This window comes from Hyperolius riggenbachi, chromosome 1 (genome assembly GCF_040937935.1).
Source record: "Hyperolius riggenbachi isolate aHypRig1 chromosome 1, aHypRig1.pri, whole genome shotgun sequence".
NCBI lineage: Eukaryota > Metazoa > Chordata > Amphibia > Anura > Hyperoliidae > Hyperolius > Hyperolius riggenbachi.
The window spans coordinates 129,955,859-129,975,097 of record NC_090646.1 but is presented as its reverse complement, the minus strand read 5'-3'; the positions used below and the strand labels follow the sequence as shown (position 1 = coordinate 129,975,097).

Here is a 19,239-nt window from a genome sequence, read left to right as displayed (position 1 = left end):
CCCTGTAGGTGTCGCTGACGTGTTAAACAAAATGCTTGCCTACACAATAGCCTTTGCTTCATCCTCCATAGTGACTTGCACCTGTCACCTTACGGAAGTGCTACCAAGCTTAGCTGCTTATCTACCTACCGCTGACACCCCAAGTATTATAAATGTCCCGATGTATACAACGCTCAGAGCGCCAGTTGTCAGCTGTGGAGGCTCATCTAATGCATCTAAAGCCACGAACTCACAACCACACGTGGCAGTATTGAATATAATACTGAACTGATACTTCTACAGCTATTGCTAATAACAATATAAATTAGGGAGCACCTGTACCACAGTATTAAGGGGCTTTATGCGTTAATCACATGCTAATTATGCTGAGCTGCAGTGACAGCTGCATGGACCTGTGTAAGCAGCAGGCATCGCCCTGCTGATGGGAGGGAAGGTTGGCTGCTCGGGGCACTGCCACCTCCTGTGTAGTTCTGTCCCCGCTGGGCGTGTCTCACACATGCTGTACGTTTGTTGCTTTTTTCTTCTGCTAGAGCACACTTCCGTACCAGCAGCATATAGTCATAGTCACCTACTGCTGACAGATCGGGGTCCCGGGGTCTTCCACTAAGGTATGGTGACATCACTGAGTGCAACCTGATAAGTCAGGAGAGGGAGGTGTGTGTGATCACAGGGATTGGCTTGGGAACCTGCGACTTCTGCTATTTCTACATACAGCAAGTGTACTGACTTGTCAAACCCAGCAGGTATTCGGAAGTAAACTTCTAAGTTTAGGACATAACTTTAGTCAATTCTTTTTCTTTTTTGAACTGTGCGTATTGAACTGTGCATATTGCCAAAGCAAATGTTGTCTTGACTTGTTTTGTACAAACTGATGTGAGAATGCATGACATTTCTTTCTTGTCACATAGGGATTGGTAAACGTGGCTATCTTCTTGTTTAAGGGTCCTTTCACATGGTGTGTGTTGCATTCTGTCGCAATGGACAGTATGGCAACACAATACAATGATATTTCTGTGGTGCTTTTACACTGAGTGCGCTGCGGTGGGATCCAATGGTGCTGTGCTTTTGCCAGACAACATGTGCGTTTGCAGTGGCAGTGAAGCATACTTTCATTTTATTGTGTGTTTCACTGTATAGTTGCAACACACATCTAAGGCTCTGTTCACATTTGAGCAGAGAACGGACATTTTTTGTCCATTCTCCGCTCATTGAGTGAAATGAATGGTGCCTATTTTATAAATAGGAACCGTTCACACTTGTTCACACACTTGTCACACTGCAACGGATCTGCGGGATACGTTGCAGTAAGCGCACTGGCGCACGGAAGGGGGTGTTCCGGGTGTCTGGAACACCTCCCCCCCCTGCACCGAGATCGGAAGTGGGGCTGCCGTATGTGTGTACGGCGGAGGGTCCGAGGGTCTGACTGGCAGCAGGGGCACCCGAGGCCTCACGCTGCAGGGGGCCTAGCTTGCTGCTGGCGGCGGGCAGCGGGCGTACGGGCAGCTGCGGCGAGAAGACTTTCCACTTACCTTCCTTGATCTTGCCAGCTTCTATCTACATCCTGTCCCGGCCGGCGTCTGTCGTTGTGGTAACAGCGCCCCCTGTGATGACGTAACCGCATGTCATCACAGGGGGAGCTCTTACCGATGCGACACGCGCCGGGAGAGGATGAAAATAGAAGCTGCGTGCAGGATGAAGACAGGTAAGTGGAAACTCCTCTCTCCCTGCTCCCCCCGCCTACCTATCTAATCTATCTATGGGCATATTCCTATCTAACTTATACTTAGGGACATATACCTATCTAATCTATACTGGGGGGGGGGGGGGGGGGCATATACCTATCTAATCTATACTGGGGGGCATATACCTATCTAAGCTATACTGGGGGGCATATACCTATCTAAGCTATACTGGGGGGCATATACCTATCTAAGCTATAATGGGGGGCATATACCTATCTAAGCTATACTGGGGGGCATATACCTATCTAAGCTATACTGGGGGGCATATACCTATCTAATCTATACTGGGGGGCATATACCTATCTAAGCTATACTGGGGGGCATATACCTATCTAAGCTATACTGGGGGGCATATACCTATCTAAGCTATACTGGGGGGCATATACCTATCTAATCTATACTGGGGGCATATACCTATCTAATCTATACTGGGGGCATATACCTATCTAATCTATAGTGGAGGCATATACTTATCTAATCTATAGTGGAGGCATATACCTATCTAATCTATAGTGGAGGCATATACCTATCTAAGATATACTGGGGGCATATACCTATGTAAGATATACTGGGGGGCATATACCTATCCAGGGGCGTAGCAATAGGGGGTGCAGCGGTAGCGACCGCATCGGGGCCCTTGGGCCAGAGGGGCCCCGAAGGGCCCTCCCTCAACTACAGTATTAGTTCTCTATTGGTCCTGTGCTCATAATAATCACTTCTATATATACATTGAGTAGTGGTAAACATTAAGAAGCTCTTTCCCATCCCCTTCTTGCACCTCTGACACTGTAGTTGCCATTGGCAGGTTTTGGTGCGCCGTATCAGTTGTTATGTATAGAGTGCCTGGGGGGCCCCATTGTAAAACTTGCATCGGGGCCCACAGCTCCTTAGCTACGCCACTGTACCTATCTAATCTATACTGGGGGGCATATACCTATCTAATCTATACTGGGGGGCATATACCCATCTAATCTATACTGGGGGGTATATACCCATCTAATCTATACTGGGGGGCAGATATACCTATCTAATCTATACTGGGCATATACTTATCTAATCTATACTGGGGGACATATACCTATCTAATCTATACTGCGGACATATACCTATCTAAGCTATACTGGGAGCATATACCTATCTAACCTATACTGGGGGCAACTATATGGGCTACCTATACTGGGGGGGGGGGGGGGGGACCTATAGCTGGCTACCTATACTGCGGGCACCTATACCTGTCTCCACGTTGGGGGCGCATTTCATGCCCTCACCCTGGGTGCAATTTAGCCTAGAAACTGCTAGTATTTGGCTCAACTCACTCCATGTTTTGGCCACGCCCACATGCCGCTTTCAGGAATCCCCCCCTTGGAAATCCTGGATTTGCCCCTGAAGCAGACCGCACTTCTGTGCAATCCAGGATAATCCTGGACAGGTGGATGCGTTCCCCCATATAACCTAAGGGGTAATGCATCTGCTGCAGCCATCGGAGCAGACATTACACTGTCCACTCCCACTGGTCCGGCACATGTGGACAGTATAATGTAAGTATGCTTCACTGCCATTGTAAAGTTGCTCATCTGGTAAACACACAAAAATGTACATACCATAGGAATATCATTGGATAGCACTAGGATGCAATAATGTTGCCTGTTGCAAAAACAAAACAAACAAAAAAAATGCAACAGATTAAGTGTGTAAGGATCCTAAACCAAAAATCAAAGTTTTGTCAGTAGGAGGTTCCAAAGCTGTACCATTTAAAAAAAAGTCTGATACCTATTGAGAGGGAAAGTTCTGCATCCTATTCAGCCTTCTCTGTACCCTCTCAGTCCCCTCGTTCCAGCGATGTCTCTCTGTGAAGTTACATCACCTCCAGGGGCCCTCGGAAGGCTTCAGGTGCCTGATTGCTCCCAAAGATGAGCTACTCTGCATTGCGCATGCGTGGGCATACTGCACCCTAATTATGATTTGGCGACAATTGAGGGGAACATTGACGTTTTGATTTGTAAGGGACTCCACTGGGGGACACAGTGCATAATTATGCTTGGGGGACATACTGCCTAATTATATTTGGGGGTACACTGCTTAATTATGTTAGTGGAAAACTCTTCCTATTTATGGGAAACCCTGCATAATATTTGTTGTTTGGGTTTTTTGGGGGGAGGAGGGGTATGTTTTTTTGTGTGTGTGGGTAAATCAATGCCTAATGATGTTGTTTGAGGGAACATGATGCCTAATTTATCTGGGTTTTTTTTTGGTGTTGGGGTAATACACTGTTTAATTATGCTTTATTGGAGAGCCTCGGTGCTAGTTTACTTTAGGGGACCCAGCAGGAAACCTAATAGGGAACAGCTCTCCAATCACATTACCCTCAACAGCACAAATCGCTGTGATTGGCTGAATAGTGTGGGTGTAGTTTACTACAACCTATTGTGAACCTAGCAGTTTGAGAGGGTGCTGTCTACCCAATCACGTTAGCTAAATTTCCCTATGAGGTTTCCTGCTGGGTCCCCTAAACTAGACCAGCGCTGGAGCTTCTGCCTCATTATGTAGATTGACGGGTAAGCGCTGTTTAACCTTTTGCAGACTGCTGCATGTAACCCCTACGCCGTACTTGTGGCTGTCCTAGGCTGATGTGATGTAGGATTTACGCCGCGTGCCGTCTCCGCTCCCGACGCAATTGTGCGCACCCGAGAGGGAAGATTAAGCTGTCATATGACAGCTGACATCTCCCCTCAGTGATCAGGAGCCATCGCGATTGGCTCCTGATCACATGATCACTACGATTGCTGGCGGATCATAGTGATCACCATTAGAACTGGGGCGGCAGGGGGGGAAGAAGAGGATCCACTCACCTTCCTGACGTTCACCTGGCTATCGGCACTCCCCTCCGCTCTGGCTGGCATCCCCGCCGCTCTGGCCGGCATCAACGCTCGTTCTGACGTAAATTTCGGGTCCCGTTTAATGACGTCAGGAATTTAGCGTCAGTACAAGCGGGGATGCCAGCCAGAGCGGAGGGGTCTACCGCCTGGGAGGTGAGTAAAAGCTGCTGGCTACAGGGGGGACACCTAGCTACACCATGGACTCCATGCCCAGCTAGCCCTGCCAGGGATCCGGCTGCCTGACCCTCCCAAACACTCTGCCTGATTTGGGGAGAAAACACTGCCAATTATGTTGCCCATGAAGTGGTGTATAGCACTCTAGTCTCGCAGTGCTAGGGTCCTTTGCTTGATTTCCAGCCTGGACGTGTTGTGTGTGAAGATAGTATGTTCTCCCTGTATGCTTGGGTTTCCTCTGGGCATTTCCTCCAAAGGTGTACAGGCAAGTTAATGGGTAACCTTCTAAATTGATACAGCTGAAAGCTTGCTTACTCTTAAGGCTCATACACACATCGGACTATAGTCTTTGGAAAATGAAAGATCACAGATCAATCTTACCACCCTTCATGTAGTATGAGAGCCATACTCTACACAGTCTTTTCTATGGAGCTGAACTCCACATCAGAAAAAATCTTTGCAAGATGCTGCACACACAGATGCTGTACAGACACAAAAGATCAGTATCTGCAAAAGATCAGTATCTGCAAAAGATCAGTATCTGCAAAAGATCAGTATCTGCAAAAGATCAGTATCTGCAAAAGATCTGTTCCAGCAAAAGATCTGTTCCAGCAAAAGATCTGTTCCTGCAAAAGATCTGTTCCAGCAAAAGATCTGTTCCTGCAAAAGATCTGTTCCTGCAAAAGATCTGTTCCTGCAAAAGATCTGTTCCTGCAAAAGATCTGTTCCTGCAAAAGATCTGTTCCTGCAAAAGATCTGTTCCTGCAAAAGATCCATTCCTGCAAAAGATCCGTTCCTGCAAATTGCATTCATAGTCTATGAGATCTGCAGATCATCATACACACCTTGTTTAACTGACATTCATCTGCAGATCAGACAATCATTTGCAGATCTGAAAATCCATCCTGGTGGATCTGATCTGCAGATGAATGTCAGTTAAACAAGGTGTGTATGATGATCTGCAGATCTCATAGACTATGAATGCAATTTGCAGGAACGGACCTTTGGCAGGAAGGCCTAGTGCACACCAGAGCGGTTCTGCTGCGGTTTGCGATCCGCTTGCGGGTGCGGATACGCTTGTGTAATGTATTTCAGTGGGCTGGTGCACACCAGAGCGGGAGACGTTTTGCAGAAATGCATACTCCCGGGCTGCTGCAGATTCTGGATTGCGGATGCGTTTCTGCCTCAATGTTAAGTATAGGAAAAACGCAAACCGCTCTGAAAAACGGCACTTCAGAGCGGTTTGCCAGGCGTTTTTTGTTACAGTAGCTGTTCAGTAACAGCTTTACTGTAACAATACATGAAATCTACTACACCAAAAACGCTTCCCAAAACCGCAAAATGCTAGCTGAAACGCTACAGAAAAGAAGAAGAAGCGTTTAAAAATCTGCTAGCATTTTGCGGATCTGCTAGCGTTTTTTGGTGTGCACCAGGCCAGACAGATCTTTTGCAGATACTGATCTTTTGTGTCTGTACAGCATGTCTGTGTGCAACATCTTGCAAAGGTTTTTCTAATGGGGAGTTCAGCTCCAAAGAATAGACTGTGTAGAAATGCTCTTATAGGCCTAGTGCACACCGGAGCGTTTCCGCTGCTGTTTGCGATCTGCTTGCGGGTGCGGATCCGCTAGGGTAATGTATTTCAATGGGCTGGTGCACACCAGAGCGGGAGGCGTTTTGCAGAAACGCATACTCCCGGGCTGCTGCAGATTTTGGATTGCGGATGCGTTTCTGCCTCAATGTTAAGTATAGGAAAACCGCAAACCGCTCTGAAAAACGGCACTTCAGAGCAGTTTGCCAGGCGTTTTTTGTTACAGTAGCTGTTCAGTAACAGCTTTACTGTAACAATACATGAAATCTACTATACCAAAACCTCTACACAAAACCGCAAAACGCTAGCTGAAACGCTGCAGAAGAATAAGAAAAAGCTTTTCAAAATCTGCTAGCATTTTGCGGATCTGCTAGCGGTTTTTGGTGTGCACTAGGCCATACTACATGAAGGGTGGTAAGATAGGTCTGTGATCTTTCATTTTCCAAAGACTATAGTCTGATGTGTGTATGCACCTTTATACTTTAAGCCATAGTCCCTGAACAAGCCTGCAGCAGATCAGGTGTTTCTGACATTATTGTCATATCTGACAAGATTAGCCGCATCCTTTTTTTCTGGTGTGATTCAGACAGTACTGCAGCCAAATAGATCAGCACGGCTGCCAGGCAACTGGTATTGTTTAAAAGTAAATAAATATGTCAGTCGCCATAGCCCTCTAGTTACAGTTCTCCTTCAAATTACACCGTTGCAAGGTTCATGTACCTTTGGCTCCAACCATGACTTGTCATGACCATGCCATGCTCACTTTGCACCATGATACACATTGCACACTGCACATTTACCTCTTTCTTGGTGTCCTGGATTTTTTGGGAACCTACGGATGCTCCTGGCTGGAACTGGGAGGCATGCTGTAGAAATGTATTTATTGACACAGATGTAGCACTGGTAAAAAAAAATACTTCCCCTTTTAATGCAGCTGTTCCTCTTTTGTGTAAAAGCCCTGCCTGGCCTGGACTGCTGCACAGCATCATTGGGCTGTGCAAACCCTCCTTGTGATGGGCGGGAGTGGACCCGTATACATGCTATTTGCATACTGACAGCTGTGAATAATAACGACTTTCCATATTTTAGTTGCATATCTTCCTGTGCTCTTATCAGATAGTAAAAACGAATTCCACCAAGCATAGTTGGATGATGGAGAGGTAAGTGAAAACGAGCTTACTGCTTTACATCACTTCTGGGATGCATGGGGCATAGAATAGTTTAAATTACCTGGACCATCACTCCCTTTGACTGGTGCGTACACACGCACTACAGAAGCAAACGATGGGTCCGTCAGACCCTCCTGCTGGGCGGACTTTCAGCAGACTGTAGTGCGTGTGTACGCACTGTCGGCAGACTGATAAGGCTGTTCCTGGACTTTCAGCAGACTGTAGTGGGTGTGTACGCACTGTCGGCAGACTGATAAGGCTGTTCCTGGACTTTCAGCAGACTGTAGTGCGTGTGTACGCACTGTCGGCGGACTGATAAGGCTGTTCCTGAACGATCCGCCGTTCAGGAACAGCCTTATCAGTCCGCCGACAGTGCGTACACACGCACTACAATCTGCTGAAAACCCGCCTAGCGGGAGGTGCCGACGGACCCGTCGTTGGCTGCTGTAGTGCGTGTGTACGCATTAGCTGTCTACCTGCATAATGGCCTGCAGGCACTGCAGAAGGTTTTTGGATTTCACTGGTTCTCTGTCTGGTCACAATAGGCATAGCTCCCAACTGTCCCTTTATGGAAGGACAATCCGTCTTTGGGAACCTAATCCCGCTGTCCTAATTTCTTTCCCATTTGTCCTTCTTTCAGGACTGATGTATAGATGTAAGAAAATATGTGTATTTTTCTCTTGAAAAGTTGTCTAATTAACTCTAAGCTTTTTTCCCCTCCCTTAAATTGATCTATTTCTCGTTTTCAAAAGGAAAACCAATTATGATTGAAAGGTTGGTTTGAATTATAAAACCAGGTCTTTTGCTTATGTATCCTTTGTGGTTTGTGTGACTAGGGGTGTGATGTGGGCATGCCTGGAGGCTTGGTTGCCGACCACGTAACGCCAATGGGCGTGAACCTGGCCAGGACCGCCTAACGCCAATTGATGTCAAGTCCTGGGGCAGGGTTTTTGCAGATCGCAGACACGGCTGTCCCCCTGGGAGGCAAAGAAAGCAATCAGCTCTCATAGGCTGATGTCTATGAGAGCCGATCGCTGGAATTGGCTGGCGGGGGGAGGGAGGGGTTAAAAATAATAATTAAAAATAGTAATATTTATTAAGAAAAAGAAACAAACAAATAAAAAGAATAAACAAACACCCCAGCAGGGATCAGAGCCCACCAACAGAAAGCTCTGTTGGTGGGCAGAAAAGGGGAGGGGGGAATCATTTGTGCGCTGAGTTGTACGGCCCTGCAGCGAGCCCTTAAAGCTGCAGTAGCCTAAATTGCAAAAAAATAGCCTGGTCACTAGGGGGGTGTAAGCCTATGGTCCTTAAGAGGTTAAAGGTGTTCCTCTTTCTTACATCAGAAAGGTGGGAGTTATGTAAAAGGGAGCAAACATAACTTGTACATAAAAAATTGTTGGGTGTGCTGCGTGAAGTCCGCATTTACATGACACCTGCATTATGGCTATAGAGCCGCTCAGTGAGTAATTTGGGCACTGGCAAAAGATGGAGCCCAAATTACTATAAAAACAGTGCAATTCAGCCACCAGGAATAGCTAGAAGTCGCATTGCCTCTTACATACAGCGCCTTAGAGGCAAGAAATTTGCCACAGCTGGGTGAGATGTTTTTCGACTTCACCCTGCGCTCAAATTTCCCGGTGCCCTTTTTACATGTATGCCCTGAACAAGCATGCAGCAGATCAGGTATGTCTGACATTTTTGTCAGATCTGCCAAGATGAGCTGCATGCTTGTTTCTGGTGGGATTGAGGCACTACTGCAGTTAAGTAAATCAGCCGAGCTGCCGGGGGACTAGTATTGTTTAAAAGGAGATAAATATGGCAGCTGCCATATACTTCTCACTTCAAGTTCCTTTTAGAAGTAATCCTACAAAGTAAATTCCTGATAGAAAAGTAAAGTAACTTTATTTAGTAACTTTTTAATGAATTTGTTTATTTAGGCAAGGAGCACTCTTCTGTGCAAATTGCATGTGTTTTTCCGGCATGTGTTATCATTACTATGTACCGGTAAGTCAATGGGATGGCTCACACTTAAAGAGACTCTGAAGTCTCCTGAAAATGATCTTTTTATTTAAAAAATGTGCTTAACATCTTTGCCCTAACTAAACCGCCGCATTCCCACTGCTGAAATCTATCTAAATCCCCCCAAACTCGCCCTCCCTTTCCCTTGCAAAATTCACGACTTTCTTGGTCGTGGATTTTGCTGCTGTTGGAGGCAGAGCTATGTGCCGCAGCTCTGCCTCCATGCCCCGTCCATCAGCGGCGGATCTCCGCCTCTCCCCGCCCCTTTTAGTGAAGGAAGACTGATGGGCGGGGAGCGGTGGTGATCCGGGCTGACAGACACGCTGAGAGGCAGAGCTGCAGCTCATAGCTCTGCCTCTCACGGAAGCGCTGCCCGGATTGCCCCCCGGCGAGTTAGGGGGGATTTAGTTAGTGTACAGCGGCGGGAATGCGGCGGTTTCGTTAGGGCAAAGATGTTAAGCACATTTTTTAAATAAAACATTTTTTTCAGGAGACTTCAGAGTCTCTTTAAAGGGAATCTGAAGTGAAAATAAATTTATGATATGATTTGTATGTGTAGTACAGCTAAGAAATAAAACATTAGGAGCAGAGACATAAGGCTAATGCTGGGCATACACGGCGTCGAGGGGAGGATTATCAATCGAGCCTGATGGCTCGAGTGATAATATCTGACGTGTCCGATCACCGCGGGGATCGATTCAGCGCTCGAATCGAGCGGGTGATAAGAAGTGCCGGCGGGGACGAGCGGGAATTGATCCGCGCGGCGGTGGTCCCGGCGGGGTTGATCCGGCGGCTAATCGGCCGCCGGATCGACCCGTATATGCCCAGCATAATATTGTTTCCAGTACAGGAAGGGTTAAGAGACTCCAGTTGTTATCTATGGAAAAGAGTCACTGATCTCTATGACTTTCAAGGTCGCTCTGTGTTCTGCAGCTTTTTATCTCAAGTGTTTGTCAATGTATTTTATTTTTCTCTGCAGAGAAGGGTTCAAAAGTTCACTAGCCTGCTCTGTAAAATCATTTAGAATGCTGAGTAGTGTGTAAACTGCAAATATTAGAGAATGATGCAATGTTATAAAAAAAACTATATAACTGAAAATAAAAATATGAGAATATTTTCTTTGCTACTAATGTTCTAGTAATTATCCGTACTACATGACCAATTCATTATATTATATTTTTCTTTTTTTGGCTTCAGTGTCTCTGTAAAGCAATTCTGTAGTAAAAAAAAAAAAAAAAAGGATGGTAGGGTGGCGAGGGTCATATACTTACCTCGGAAGGAGGAAGCCTTCCCCTTCCTGGTGGGTGTATTCTGATCGGCTACACTACAAAGCCAATCCTTTTAAAACGCCTGTATTATTATTATTTAGTATTTATATAGCGCCGACATATTACGCAGCGCTGTACAGTATAAAACCCACGCAGACACGGAGAGAACATACAAACTCTTTGCAGATAGTGCCCTGGCTGGGATTCGAACCAGGGACCCAGCGCTGCAAGGCGAAAGAGCTAACCACTACGCCACCGTGCTGCCTCGGTATTGCACTGAACAGTGCTAAAACAGGGCTTTTTAAAACGTCAGTTTTGCAGCTGCTAGTTAATCCATTTTGGAATAAGGCGGTAACATAACAAAATGTGGAAAAAGTGATGTGCTCTAAAAACTTTCCAGATGCACTGTAAATGTGAAAAACACCCCAATAATCTCTACTCCTAATCTCCTAATCTCCACTGTCAGAGTAATATTTCACTCTTATTTAACCCTCATCTCATTAGCAATTTTCTGATACTTCCATCTGTAAAATATTTCCCAAAATGAATCCTTTCTTCACATGTATGTGCAGACTTCTCACAAGTTTCCTCTTTTCAGAGAACCAGACATGAAGCACCCTCATGTATTTTCCCATATTTATCAATGGGAACATGACGGTGAACACCTACTCAGCTCTTTGTTTCATTCTTCTCTGCTAAATCTGCCTGTTATCAGCTCTAAGAATCCCTGACTGAGCATTCCATCTAGCTTTGCCCAGGAATGATTATAGCTGAGTCAGTCTTCTGTAATGTCTTTTCAAGCCCAAGCCTGCCCCCTCCTGGCTCTGCTTTCCTGCTAGGAGGATAAATAGCAGGAAAGCAGAGCCACAATGGGGCAGACTTGGGCTTGAAAAGACATCACAGAAGACTGACTCAGCTATAATCATTCGTGGCAAAGCTAGATGGAATGCTCAGTCGGGGATTCTTATCAGAGCTGATAACAGGCAGATTTAGCAGAGAAGAATGAAACAAAGAGCAGAGTAGGTGTTTACTATCATGTTCCCATTGATATACTGTATATGGGAAAATACATGAGGGCGCTTCGTCTCTGGTTCTCTTTAGAACTTTCTTCCACACCTTGTCCACTGTGCTTCAAGCCTGGAAACCTGCAACCCTCTCTTAAAACACACCTTTTTCTTATAATCTGCCATAGTCCTTCTTCAGAGATACTTATATTTACATTTGCATCAGATCACTGTTTCATACGCTAGCCCCTTTTACTCCTTATCTACTGTCTCCATCCCGATACCCTCTAGACAGAAACTCACAAGGCCAGGGTCCTCCCCTAACATTTCTCCTGTGCTTATTCCATCAAGTGAGCATATACCACCTGTGCTGGTGGATGGTTTTATACCACACAAGACCTATGTGTGTATTTTGTATGTTTTTGAATGTGCAACTGTACTTAGTACAACATAAAAGCTTTACAACAAAAACACATTTGTAAAGTGCTCTCCCATAGGACCCAAAGCGCATAAGCTTGTCTCAGATCAGTACACAGTGATGTGTACAGGGGAAAACATTATGTGATCATAAATGCCAGATTAAACAGGTGGCTTTTCTGTTTTGATTTAAACGTGTTCAGGGTTGGAGCCTTGATGAAGTTTGGCAAGGCAATTCCACATGGTAGGGGCAGCATGACAGAAAGCTCTGGCTCCAAAGGTTCTTAGTTAGACTCTGGGGGTGGTCAAGTTCAGGGTCGGACTGGGACACCAAGGGCCCACCAAGGAAGTTTCAGCCTGGGGCCCGCCCCTCTCTCCTCCTCCTCCTCCCCCCCCCCCCATTTTGGGCTCACATACACATGTACTCTAGAAATTTTGCATGACTTCATGGTAGGGAATAGATTTTGAGCAATTCTGAGGACAGTCTCCAATAGGGATATGTCTAAATGCGGCGCAGCGAAACTAAATGGGTGTCACCACGCACTGGAACACTGGCGTGGTCATGATGAGTCATGGGCAGACTTAAAAAATAAATAAATACAAAACACAAAATAAGTAGCGGTGTTATTCACAGAAATTAGGTCTGACCAGATACATTTTAGATAAAATATTCAAGTAGTTACATGCCTCATGATAATTCATAAAGTAGTCAAATGGCAGCAGATACCCCCAGAAAATGCAATCAGGTTGCCGACAGATGCCCCCAGAAAATGCAATCAGGTTGCCGACAGATGCCCCCACAAAATGCAATCAGGTTGCCGACAGATGCCCCCACAAAATGCAATCAGGTTGCCGACAGATGCCCCCACAAAATGCAATCAGGTTGACGGCAGATGCCCCCACAAAATGCAATCAGGTTGACGGCAGATGCCCCCACAAAATGCAATCGGGTTGGCGGCAGATACCCCCACAAAATGCAATCGGGTTGGCTGCAGATACCCCCACAAAATGCAAACAGGTTGGCTGCAGATACCCCCACAAAATGCAAACAGGTTGGCTGCAGATACCCCCACAAAATGCAAACAGGTTGGCTGCAGATACCCCCACAAAATGAAAACAGGTTGGCTGCAGATACCCCCACACAATGCAAAGAGGTTGGCTGCAGATACCCCCACACAATGCAAAGAGGTTGGCTGCAGATACCCCCACACAATGCAAACAGGTTGGCTGCAGATACCCCCACACAATGCAATCAGGTTGGCTGCAGATACCCCCACACAATGCAATTAGGTTGGCTGCAGATACCCCCACACAATGCAATCAGGTTGGCTGCAGATACCCCCACACAATGCAATCAGGTTGGCTGCAGATACCCCCACACAATGCAATCAGGTTGGCTGCAGATACCCCCACACAATGCAATCAGGTTGGCTGCAGATACCCCCACAAAATGCAAACAGGTTGGCTGCAGATACCCCCACAAAATGCAAACAGGTTGGCTGCAGATACCCCCACAAAATGCAAACAGGTTGGCTGCAGATACCCCCACACAATGCAAACAGGTTGGCTGCAGATACCCCCACACAATGCAATCAGGTTGGCTGCAGATACCCCCACACAATGCAATCAGGTTGGCTGCAGATACCCCCACACAATGCAATCAGGTTGGCTGCAGATACCCCCACACAATGCAATCAGGTTGGCTGCAGATACCCCCACACAATGCAATCAGGTTGGCTGCAGATACCCCCACACAATGCAATCAGGTTGGCTGCAGATACCCCCATACAATGCAATTCAGGTTGGCTGCAGATACCCCTACAAAATGCAAGTCCTCCCCAGCTTGGAAGGGGGGGCAGCGGGCACAGATCAGCGGGGAAGCCTCCCCCCCTCCCTCACCTAGGGGCCCCCCTCCTCCAGAAGTGCAGCCAGCAGCGAGCGGAAAATAGCTTACCGAGCTTCAGATGATGATGCTAGCTCCGCGCATGCCGCTGCTGCTGCCCTGCTGGTCTCTGTCTCCTGTAGTGACACTGTCCAATCACGCTCTCGCAGGAAGTACTGCGAGAGCGTGATTGGACAGCGTCACTGTAGGAGATGGAGACCAGCAGGGCAGCAGCGGCGAGCGGAGCGGAGCTAGCATCATCTGAAGCTCTGTAGCTATTCTCCGCTCGCTGCTGGCTGCACTTCTGGAGGAGGGGGGTGCGCGGAAGGGGGGGCCCCTAGGTGAGAGAGGGGGGGGGAGGCTTCCCCCCCCTCCCTGCCGCTCTGTGCCCAATTTCCCCCCTTCCAAGCTGTGCCCCCCTCCCTCTTGGCTCTGGGGCCCCCAGGAAGCGGGGCAGTCGGGGCCCACCGATGGGACCATCGGTGGTTCGGTGGCTCAGTCCGAGCCTGGTCAAGTTATTGGATCATTTTGATCTGAAGTTGTGGGTAGTGTGATGTAGTGAGTGTGATGTAGTTGCAACAAATCCTTCAGGTATCCAGGGCCTAGGTCGTGTAGGGATTTGAATGTTAGCATGCCAATTTTGCAAAGGATTCTCAATTTTATGGGTAGCCAGTGTAGTGAGCAAAGGATTGGTGTTATGCGGCAATGGCGGGGTTGGCTTGTTAAGTCTTGTGGCAGCATTCTGTACTGGCTGCAGGCAGTGTATGTCTTTATTTGGAAGGCCTGCATAGAGGGCATTGCAATAATAAAGCCATGAGGTAATGAAGGAGTGGACTAGGATGGAAGATCCTCCGAAGGAATGAGGTGCTTTATTTTTTCAATGGGCAAGGCTGTACAAACACGCTGCTTGCCTGAAGGCTAGCATTAGGTTCTGTTGCTATGCGGGGGAATGGAGAAATGGAGGGCGATGGTGAGGTGTGTGACAACACTCAGCAGCCAGAGTGAAAGGGGAGAACAATGCTCTTGCCCATTCCTTAGGTGGGCCACCCAGGAATGGTGGCCACAGTGGATTTTGGAGCTGTATAAATAAAAAGTAATAAATGATACTTTAACATCAGGTCAACTTTGTTCACAATATTACAATGCATTTGTGGGTGTGAGTATGTGGGTGTGAGTGTGTGTGTGTGTGTGTGTGTGTGTGTGTGTGTGTGTGTGTGAGAGAGTGTGTGTGTGTGTGTGTGTGTTTTAACACTGAATGGTAGAGTGTCTGTTTGCACTGCTAATCTGTAGAGAAATGTTTGTTCCACTTCAGTGGTTATAGTTGGATCTAGGCTGAGATTTCTGGTTGAGGTGTAAGGTTAGATTTTAGGGTTAGTTGGACCTTTGGAGGTAGGAGTTAAGGTAGCCATACATCTAGCGATTCTGATTCAATCAACAAAGGGATCAACTTTATTTAAGGATCGACTTCAGTATGGTTGATCGAAAGTCGACCGACTAGTGACCCAAACACTACAAGCGATTCCTATGCGATTCACCTTCACTAATCAATCTGACCAATGCTGTGTGAGCAGTAGCCAATTCCTGTGCCATCGACCGATATCTTGCATCCTGCTCGATCGACAGAGCTGATCAATTTGACATGATATCAGCCACTTTTCATGGATTGGGAATTCTGGAACACACTTAATTCCTTCTTGATTCCATAAAATGTTTGAATCAAATGGTCGATCGTACTGCAAAATTGCTAGATGTATGGCCACCTTTAGCCTCAGGTTTAGAGACTAGTGTGGTGAATAACTCTTGCTGCAGAATCTCTATTTAACCCCTGGAGGCTGAAAAAGAAAAATTAAGCTGTCCCTGTGCACTAGCTTGCTAGAGCCCAGTACCGGCGGTGAAGAGGCAGCACCACCATGGAGTCCACTCTGAGCACAGTTTTCTGCTGACACACATGGTGTTACATTTAATTGCAGCCGAATGTCGCTCATGCTAGGAGACTGAACTACCCGACAAGCATACAGTACAGCCTCCTGCGAGTATTTACCACCCTATCCACCCCCTTCCTCCCCCTCACACACTAACAGACATTTGCAATGTTTCAGTTCCTCTTTTTTCTCCTTCTGAATTAGCCTGTTCTGTTTTCTGTCTGTGCTTTTCTAATTTAGAGAGGTTTTATACATTAATTTTCCGATTTTTAAAGTTTTGTATTTCTATCAATTTTGTGAGGCCAGACTGGAGATTATTTACCCATTACTACCTGACATGATGCTTGTCTCCTTGTCTCTCCCCTTGTCGGCTGAACCTTCACCCATAGCAGAGGTTATGTAGACCAGTTTTACTGGGCCTGTGATTACAGCAGTGTGCAGATCTTGTCTCTTACTTCCTCTTTCTTCTTAAGAGATAAAGGCACCAGGTTTATATAAATGGAATCCTCACTCAGATGGCTCTTTCTGTAGATTACAGAAACTAAGGCTAGCTAAATAACAATGGCCTTGTGAGGAAACGCGGAAAGCCGCCGTTAGTACTCAGAGTAAGGCGGATTCCGCGTTCAACATGGCAGCTGGCGCGCAGTCGGAGCACGGAGAAACCGCCGCATGCCTAGACAACAGGGCGGCGGATTCCGCGTCCGACGCGGCAGGTTGCACGCATAGGCCTACTCCTATCAGCAATGCTGAATGCGGAAAAAAAGCCGCATGCACAGACAGCGCTGCGGCGGATTCCGCATCCAACACAGCAGAAACATTACAACACATGTCTGGTGTGGCTGGGACTGATAGTCCACACAGGTTCAGAAGGACTCGCGCGCGCGCGCAGAGAGGCAGGGCCTTTATGACAGTCAGAAGGGGGTCAGCTGACCAAGTCGGTCAGCTGACAAATTCAGCAGCTTTCATTGGTCCAGCACTTAGGGGAGGCGCTGGGGAGCGTTGGTGTATATATACTGGGTGCTGGTCATTTCTCTGGTGTCTGGCGTTGCGATCACTACGTGGTAGCACTCAGACCCTGTCAGTATCTGTGTTTATTAGACCAGTTTCTTAGGTGTTGATGATCATGGAGCTCACACCTTAGTCTAGGAATTCTGTTATTATCTGTGATTATTATCTAGACCAGTTTCCAAGGTGTTGATGATCAAGGAACTCACACCTTAGTCTAGGAATTGTTGATTATCTGTTGTGACTTTCTGCTTTCCTGACCATTCTTCTGATCTCTGATTCTGTGCCTTTGTCATTTTGATACCCTGTTGCCAATCTCTGCTGGTCTTAGGATTCGGCATCTGTATACTGTCTCTGTACTTTATCTGTCCGTGTGTTAACGACCTGGCCTGTCCGACCTCGAGAACTCTCTCTCCTGTTAAGAGATAGTTCACAGATCTGTCAGTGGCACTTCCTCACTGGTGTCACTCACATTCTGTCCTTCCCACTCTCAGCCTGGCTCTGCCCCTTGGGGAGCCTCAGGCCATTGGAAGGAACCTGTTCTCTGGGCAGTACATCCTATTGCCTTACACCCACTGTACGGGTGCTCTCCTCAAAGTATTACTGTTGCATCAAAACACTCATATATTACCCAGGTGTCCAGAGGTTAGAGATATATCTGATTATCGGTGATACTGCAGATCATCTATAATCGGGTATATATCTGCATTCTCGGTGATACTGCAGATCGCCGGTAATCAGATCCTCTCTGTGTTACACCGATCGTTACAGGCCTCAATTCACTTAGGTTATCTCCTGTAATGTTTCTAGAGTTATAACCATGGTGATTAGGCATGTAGTATTCAGGAAACATTTTACCTCAGGCAAACCTAAAGTTAACTCTTCTGTCTTTAAGTTAAGGAGAGATGTCTAAAGTTAACTCTTCAATCATTAAAATAACTTCAGAATTCTAAAGCTAAAGACAGGCTGTTAATTAACTGCATGTGAAAATAACTACAGAGGACGTAACTTAAGGACTGAAGTGATAAGATAACTCTCTCACTGTGAAAACTTATCTCTACACCTTAATAAAGAGAACCAGAGACTAAGCACCCTCATGTATTTTATTACATTTATCAGTAGGAACATGACAGTAAACACCTGCTTTTAGTTTCATTCTTATGTGCTTAATTAGTCTATTAGCAGCTGTGATAAGTATCCCTGACTGGCTCAGTCTAGGTTTGACCTGGAATCATTATAGCTGAGTCACTCTTCTGTGGACTCTTTTGAAGCCCAAGCCTGCCACCTCCAGGCTCAGATTTCCTGGTTTGCATACTGAGAGCTGTGATGACATGGGAGGGGCTGCTCCTGCTGAGAGAGAAGCTCTGAAACAGACAAGTTTTCAGAGCAATATGCAATATGATCTGTGTGCACTCTGTCTGCATACTGTAGATACTGATGATGACTGCAGTTTCATTCCTATGAGAGACACTTCCTACAGGCAGCTGCACATCATACTGGCTGCAGCAGCCTTTCTCATATAGCCTAGATAGCAGCATAGTCTCATATAGCCTAGACAGCACATCCAGAACAACTCATAACCCGGAAGCAGAAGGGATATGAGCCGGCGGCCATATTTGATTTTTCCTGGAGCAATAATGGATAAAAAACACTAAAAAGGCACACCAGAGTGGCAAAATGATCAGGTAGAGCATTTATTCTTTACAAGCTATCGACTGATATGTTTATTTTGTGTGAAACGTTCATCTCTGGTTCCCTATAAGGCAAGATCGATGTGTGGAGGTAAGTTTTAGCAACAAAGAAAGGGATGTCCCGCTACACCGTTGTAGGGTAAAAGGATCTCTCCCCGACTTTATTGAACACATCAGCAAAAACACAGACAAAGGCTCACGCGTATCGGAGCTCTACATGGCTCCTTAATCATAGCTAACATAGAGCTACTAGACAAGGGTATATATAGTCCATTGCTCACACCAAACATGGGTGTGGCTACTTTCCTTAAAGTGACGACACAAACACATATAAAAATGGCAATATCCAATATACAAAAAGGAATTGTTAAAAGGCCATCTAGTGGCTCTGAGAAATAACGCATCAGGTATCAAGAATGCACATATTTTTCACCAATGCATAATACATGTATCCACATCAATGGTAAATAAATAGTATC

General features: G+C 46.4%; 1 protein-coding gene across 3 annotated transcripts in view; it reads left to right on the top strand.

The window, feature by feature from the left end:
• Positions 1 to 479: 479 nt before the first annotated feature.
• TEC (tec protein tyrosine kinase) overlaps positions 480 to 19,239 on the top strand; it is a 189,914-nt gene continuing 171,154 nt past the window's right edge. The window contains exon 1 of one of the 3 annotated variants that reach the window (XM_068278541.1): positions 480 to 608. Coding sequence is in view for 1 of the 3 variants with exons in the window: in XM_068278540.1 (XP_068134641.1) it covers positions 7,530 to 7,540 (11 nt within the window). In the remaining 2 variants the exon portion in view is untranslated. Of the gene's footprint in view, positions 744 to 7,519; positions 7,541 to 19,239 lie in introns of those variants that run through there. The other 2 variants (XM_068278542.1, XM_068278540.1) reach the window with 2 other exon arrangements.